We start from the raw sequence: 6,817 nt of genomic DNA, 5'->3' as shown, positions 1-6,817 counted from the left end.
GATGGGGGTCTCACTATGTTGCCCAGGCTGGTCTAGAACTGCTGGGCTCAAAACTCCTCAGCCTCCCAAAGTGCTGGGATTACACGGGTGGGCCACCACTCCCGGCCTGTGGAAGGCCTTATATGACACCAAGATGATCTGATACCAGCTCTGCCAGCAACGGTCATGGCTTTTGTTTTTGGTTTTGGTTTTTTTTTTTTTTTTTGAGACGGAATCTTGCTCTGTCACCCAGGCTGGAGTGTGCAGTGGCACCATCTCGGCTCACTGCAATCTCTACCTCCTAGGTTCAAGAGAGTCTCCTGCCTCAGCCTCTCAAGTAGCTGGGACTACAGGCACCCAGCTAATTTTTGTATTTTTGTAGAGACGGGGTTTCACCATGTTGGCCAGGCTGGTCTGGAACTCCTGACCTCAGGTGATCCACCCACCTCAGCCTCTCCCAGAGTGCTGGGATTACAGGTGTGAGCCACCACGCCCGGCCTGTGGAAGACTTTAAACAATCCTAAGAAGATCTGATACCACCTCTGCCAGCAGGGGTCATGGCTTTACATCTCAGCACTTCCATTTCCCTAGCTGGCTGACCCTGGTCAGGTCTCTTTCCCTCTCTGAGCTCGGTTTCTTCCCTGTGAAGCAGGAACAAGACCACCTGCTTCAGAGGGTGGTTGGGAGGAGCCAGAGAGACGAAGAGGAAAAAGTGCCGGGTTCAGTTTATGGACACCAGCATAATGGTAACACAGGGGACTCGTGTTCACCAGGCAGGGCTCAGACACAGGCGTTAAGCTCAAGGAGCAGAGGTGGACGTGCCAGGCGGGGCGGGCAGCAGGGCACGCGGGGGGCGGGCGGCACTCACGTCGTTCTCGGAGGTTCCGCACAGGCTGCAGGATTTGCACTCAATGCACTGCCAGCGGTAGGTCCGCACAGCTGCCGTCATGTTCACCGTGAATTGTAAACACGAGGGGTGTCCTGGGGGCCAAGGGGCAGGGGTGCAGTTAGGAGGTCAGCGTGCCCCTGCTGGGCACTGACCACCAGGGGAGCCATAGCTCAGCCCCTACCCCCGGCTGATGAGGCTGGGATGAGCTGCCGGGGTCCACAGCCTGACCCCACACCTGCCCAGCAACCACGTGGCCAGCAGCCGTCCCCCAGCCACCACAGTCTCCTACCACAACCACCATGGCAACCACACTCTGCTCCCCAGAACGCCATGGCAACCGCATTCCATTACCCACAGTGCTGTGGCAACCACTTTCTACCACCCACAACACCGTGGCAACCACATTCTGTTAAGCACCGTGCTGAGACAGCCACATTCCATTACCCACAGCAGAATGGCCAGGGGTCCTGTTAACCACAGCAACGTGGCAACCACACTCTCCCAGCCACAATGCCATGGCAACCGCCTTCCACAGCGGGGTCCCCACACCTTGGTTTCATGCAACTAAAGCCCATTCTACATGATGCCCCAGCAACCAAACTGTTACTGACAATACCGTGGAGCGCCAGGCTGTCCGTCATTCCACAGCCCCAGTGCAGAGACACTCGCAGCTGCGACCTGCAGCCACGACCCGTGGTGCCCGCCCCCTGCAACCACGGCCCCGGTGCCATCACAACTACATTCCATTATACCGAGTTGCCATGACAACCATATTTCACTACCCATGATGCCATGACAACCACAATTCATGACCTACTGTGCTGAGGCAACCACAGTTCATATTGCCCACAAGTCCACCACAGGAAACCACATCTGTAAGCCACAATTCTACAGCAAGCTCGTCCTGCTACCAGTGCCCAGGTGGTGGCATCCGCCACTCACACCACACAGCCCACTACCCGCCATAGCTTGACCCTCGTCTCTTGCTACTCCTTTTGTCTTGTTTTGGTTTTTGAAACAGGGTCTCACTCTGTTGCCCAGGCTGGAGCACAGTGGTGCCATCAGAGCCCACTCTGTAGCCTTGACTCCCGGGCTCCCATCAGAGCCCACTCTGTAGCCTTGACTCCCGGGCTCCAGTGATCCTCCCACCTCAGCCTCCCGAGTAGCTGGGACTAATGGGGTGTGAAACTATACCCAGCTTTTTTTTTTTTTTTTTTAGACGGAGTCTTGCTCTGACACCCAGGCTGGAGTGCAGTGGTGCGATCTCAGCTCGCTGAAACCTTGGAGTCCCGGGTTCAAGCGATTCTCCTGCCTCAGCCTCCAGAGTAGCTGGGACTACAGGCACGCGCCACCACACCCAGCTAATTTTTGTATTTTTAGTAGAGACCGGGTTTCACTATGTTGGCCAGGATGGTCTTGATCTCTTGACCTTGTGATCCACCCACCTCAGGCTCCCAAAGTGCTGGGATTACAGATGTGAGCCACTGCACCCAGCCTATTTTTTTTTAATAGATGGGCTCTCATTATGTTGCCCAGGCTGGTCAAAAACTCCTGGGCTCAAGGGGCTGGTTGCAGTGGCTCATGCTTTTAATCCCAGCACTTTGGGAGGCCAAGGCAGGCAGATCACCTGAGGTCAGGAGTTTGAGACCAGCCTGGCCAACATGGTGAAACCCTGTCTCTACTAAAAATACAAAAATTAGCCAGGCATGGTGGTGTGCGCCTGTAATCCCAGCTACTCGGGAGGCTGAGGCGCAAGAATCACTTGAACCCAGGAGGCAGAGGTTGCAGTGAGCCAAGATCGTGCCAATGCATTCTAGCCTGGGTGACAGAGGGAGACTCCATCTCAAGAAAAAAACCTCCTGGGCTCAAGCAGCCTCCTACCTCAGCCTCCTGTGTAGCTGGGACTAATGGGGTGCGACACCATGCCCAGCTAAGTTTGTTTGTTTTTTGTTTTTGTTTTTTTTTTTTGTTTTTGAGACGGAGTCTCGCTCTGTTGCCCAGGCTGGACTGCAGTGGCCGGATCTCAGCTCACTGAAAGCTCCGCCTCCCAGGTTTTTTACGCCATTCTCCTGCCTCAGCCTCCCAAGTAGCTGGGACTACAGGCTCCTGCCACCTCGCCCGGCTAGGTTTTTTTTTGTATTTTTTAGTAGAGATGGTGTTTCACCATGTTAGCCAGGATGGTCTCGATCTCCTGACCTCGTGATCTGCCTGTCTCAGCCTCCCAAAGTGCTGGGATTACAGGCTTGAGCCACCGCACCCGGCCTAAGTTTGTTTTTAATAGACGGGATCTCACTATGTTGCCCAGGCTAGTCTCAAACTCCTGGGCTCAAGGGAGCCTCCAGCATCAGCCCCCTGAGTTGCTGGGATTACAGGTGAGCAACAACACACCTGGCTAATTTTTAAATTTTTTGTAGAGATGGGGGTCTTGCTATGTTGCTCAGGCCGGTCTCAAATTCCTGGCCTCAAGTGATCCTCCCACCTCTGCCTCCCAAAGTGCTGGGATTACAGACGTGAGCCACTGCACCCGGCCTCTCACTACTCTTGATGCCATGCTAAGCACAGGCCGCTACCCACAGTGCCATGAGAGCGACGTCCCATTATCCCTGAAGCCTCACTGATCCGACCCAATTCCCACAATCCTCAGCAGTTGCATCAGCCTCGCTAGCTCTAGTTATCCACAGTATCCCCTACACGCTTGGGGTCCCCTCAGTCCTCACCGCCTCGCCCCCCTCCCTCCAGGTCTGCACTCCTGAATGTCCTCTGCACCCGGCCCCCAGAAACCTCAGGTGGGGAGCGTCACCTGATCGCCCACAGTCTGCACAGGAGATGAGGTCCTCAGGACACCCCGTCTTCTTGGAGCCCCCCAGGCAGAAGTCACAGTAGCCGTTGGGGATGACAGTGCCGTCGGGCGCCTTCTTGGCTGCAAGACAGCAGACAGGCATTGGCACGGGGCAGGCAAGGACACCCCGCAAAGGTGGCTGCAGACGTTAGGAGCAGAAGGAGGCATCCCTACCTGTGTGTTTCCTTTGTGCCTCAGGGACCCAGGCCAATTCTTTGTAAAACTCTGGGGTAAGGGGGACAGAGAGAGGGACTCTCACCACAGGCAAGGCTCCACCCTGCCCCCAGCCTCAGCCCCAGGGATGGACCTCTTAGTCCAGGTGTGGGGAGGTGGGAAGAGTGAGTAGCTACCCTAAGCCGTGGGGAGAGACGAAAACAGTTCTCATCGGGACTCCCAACTCTTCTTTTTATTTATTTTTTTCAATTAAAAATAAAGGCAGCATCTTGGTATGTTGCCCAGGCTGGACTCCAACTCCTGGCCCCAGCGATCCTCCCGCCCCAGCCTCCCAAAATGGTGGGATTATAAGTGTGAGCCACTGCACCCAGCCAGGATTCCCAACTCCTTGAGCAACTGACACGTCCTCTTTATTGGGTCCAAACTTGGTAAAGACAGCTTGAAGAAGGGCTCCCTGCTTCCCTTCTCACATACATGTCTCCCAGCCACCCACTTCCAAGTGCACCCTCAGTAATTTGTATCTAACAAATTCAGAGAGTACCCCTAGCCAAGATCTGGTACAGAAACAGACACTCAGAAGAAAAATTCTGAACACTGAGGTGTCCAGGTGTGTAGTGGCCTAGGGTGAAGACACTCAGCCTCTGCCTCTGAGAGATAGGTGGGAAGACGGTGTCTCCCTGCTGCCTCTCCCAAACCCTCCTCCCCTCCCCCATCCCTCAGCTGTCAGAACTGGCATGGGATTGGCACAGGCGGACGCCAAGGGCTCCCAGGTCACAGACCCTGCCCCTTGACCAAAGCTTAGCAGAGAAAGGAGAAAGGGAAGGCAGGGCGGGAGGGGAGCCATCTATCACACCCCCCCTCCCCAAGCTCTAATTGAAACAATAAATCAGACCCAGAAATATTACGCCCGGCCGGGAGCGAAGGAGCGATGGTTGGTTGCCATGGCAACCCCAGAGCCAGCATCCCCATGGTCGGTGGGGGGAGGAACGGCTGAGCTGGAGATTTTCCAGAAATGTCTAATGCCCCCCCACCCCACCCCAGCTGGGCTCCTCTTCCCCGCTCCCGGGGGGCCCCTCGCCACCCCACCTGGCCTGCCAGCTCACGTTTATGGTTGTTTTTCCGGTGGAAGGGCAGGGCGTGGCGTTCGGTGTTCTCCTCCCCCTCCTCCTCAGCCAGGTGGGTGTGGGTGTAGTGGTAGCTGAGCCCCGGCCGGTTCTTATACCGTTTCCCACAGACTGGGGAGCGAGCGAGCCGGGAGGGCCTGTCAGCCCCTCCAGGCCCATGCAGCCTCCACCCTGGCCTCCAGGATCACACCTCCCCCCTCGGCCAGAGATCTGAGCATCCCCCAACCCGGGTCTGGAACAGGAGGGAGAGGGCCACAAGGTGGGGATTCTCTGGGCCCTCCTCTCTCTGCCTTTCCCCCTCTTCAGAAGGACTCACTATCACAGACATACGGCTTGTCTCGGTCCTCCAGGGAAGCGGTGTCCTGGCGTTTCCGGAGACCCCCGATGCCATATGCCTGTAGGGAGAGTCAGGAGTGAGAGGCCAAGAAAGTAAGAAAACAGGCCGGGCGCGGCGGCTCACGCCTGTGATCCCAGCACTTTGGGAGGCCGAGGCAGGCGGATCATGAGGTCAAGAGCTCAAGACCACCTTGGCCAACATGGTGAAACCCCCATCTCTACTAAAAACACAAAAATTAGCTGGGTGTGGTGGCGCATGCCTGTAGTCCCAGCTACTCAGGAGGCTGAGGCAGAAGAATCGCTTGAACCCAGGAGGCGGAGGTTGCCATGAGCCGAGATCACGCCACTGCACTCCAGCCTGGCGACAGAGCAAGACTCTGTCTCAAAAAAAATAAAAAGGAAAAAAGAAAGTGAGAAAACAGAGTCTTTTGCAAATTCAAATTGCAGCTCTGCAAACGTCCTAGCTGTGGGGCTTCAAACCTCTCCAAGTTTCCGCTTCTTCCTCTGCGGCACAGGGATGAAGGTAGCTCTAACCCACTGCATAATCTCTGCTTTGCAAATGGCTTAATACAGATGAGCCTCAGTTTCCTCATCTGTAAAATGGGTATTAAATCCCCACCCCTGCAGGCTGTTCTGGGATTCAATGAGGTCAGACTGTGGCAGGGGCCGACCACGGCGCCTGCTCTACAAATGAGACCCATCACTGAAGGGAGCAGGGGAGAGGAGAACCTTGGGGTGATACCTTTCCTTTGGCCCTGTTCTTCCTCCTGGGAATGTCATCCTCCAAGTCTTCCACCTCGAGATCATGCGGAAACTCCAGCAACTGCTGTTTCTGGGCAATAGAAAAGGAGACGGATCAAGAAAATAGGGGCCACTGACCTGCTTTGGAGGTGCTCTGGGCAGAGGTGGAGATTGGGGATGAGAGCATAAGTCAGGAGTTCTTCCAAACAGAGATGAAGGCTGGGAGGATGGAGACTGGGATGCCCAAGGGCTGGAGGAAACCGGGAGGTTTCAGAGCAGGAACATGAGGGCCCGGGCTGGCGGCCGGCAGGGGTGAGAGGAAGCCATGTGGGGGGGGGGTCCCCCAGGGGTGGGCCTACCTGACAGTCCATAATGGTCTCCTCCTCCTTCAGCTCAATCTTCTTCTCCCCCGTCTCTGCACACAGTAGAGCCTCGAGGACCGGCCCTTCTGGGAGGCCACCCTCCTTCTTCAGGGGTGCTTCACAGTCTGGGGACAGGGCCATGACGGGGTCAGATGGGGAAGTTGACCCTGGAGGACTCCTCAAACTATGCAGGTGGGGGGACCGTATTCTTTGCAGCAGGGAAGAAGCTTTCCCACACTCGGCCAGCAGCAGAGGCAAGGATTTAACTACACGCCCTAGAAGGGAGGCCCAGACCCCGGGGAGACGCAGCCACACCCTCAGATGCCCTGGGACGCACAGCAGGAGACACAGTCAGAACTTTGGATACACCGGA

General features: G+C 56.1%; 1 protein-coding gene across 1 annotated transcript in view; it reads right to left on the bottom strand.

The window, feature by feature from the left end:
• Positions 1–6,585, bottom strand: part of LOC108534449 (zinc finger protein neuro-d4-like) — a 7,917-nt gene extending 1,332 nt beyond the window's left edge. Inside the window, exons 1-7 of the mRNA XM_017879823.1 lie at positions 6,442–6,585; positions 6,084–6,173; positions 5,322–5,400; positions 4,985–5,116; positions 3,882–3,932; positions 3,669–3,788; positions 802–960 (exon numbers count right to left, since the gene is read on the bottom strand). Of these exons, the coding sequence (XP_017735312.1) occupies positions 802–960; positions 3,669–3,788; positions 3,882–3,932; positions 4,985–5,116; positions 5,322–5,400; positions 6,084–6,173; positions 6,442–6,585 (775 nt within the window). The remainder of the gene's footprint in view (positions 1–801; positions 961–3,668; positions 3,789–3,881; positions 3,933–4,984; positions 5,117–5,321; positions 5,401–6,083; positions 6,174–6,441) is intronic.
• Between the last annotated feature and the right edge of the window lie 232 nt (positions 6,586–6,817).

The sequence above is a fragment of the Rhinopithecus bieti genome, unplaced genomic scaffold (genome assembly GCF_001698545.2).
Source record: "Rhinopithecus bieti isolate Rb0 unplaced genomic scaffold, ASM169854v2 scaffold_425, whole genome shotgun sequence".
NCBI classification, from domain to species: Eukaryota; Metazoa; Chordata; class Mammalia; order Primates; family Cercopithecidae; genus Rhinopithecus; species Rhinopithecus bieti.
This window is presented reverse-complemented; position numbering and strand designations above follow the sequence as displayed.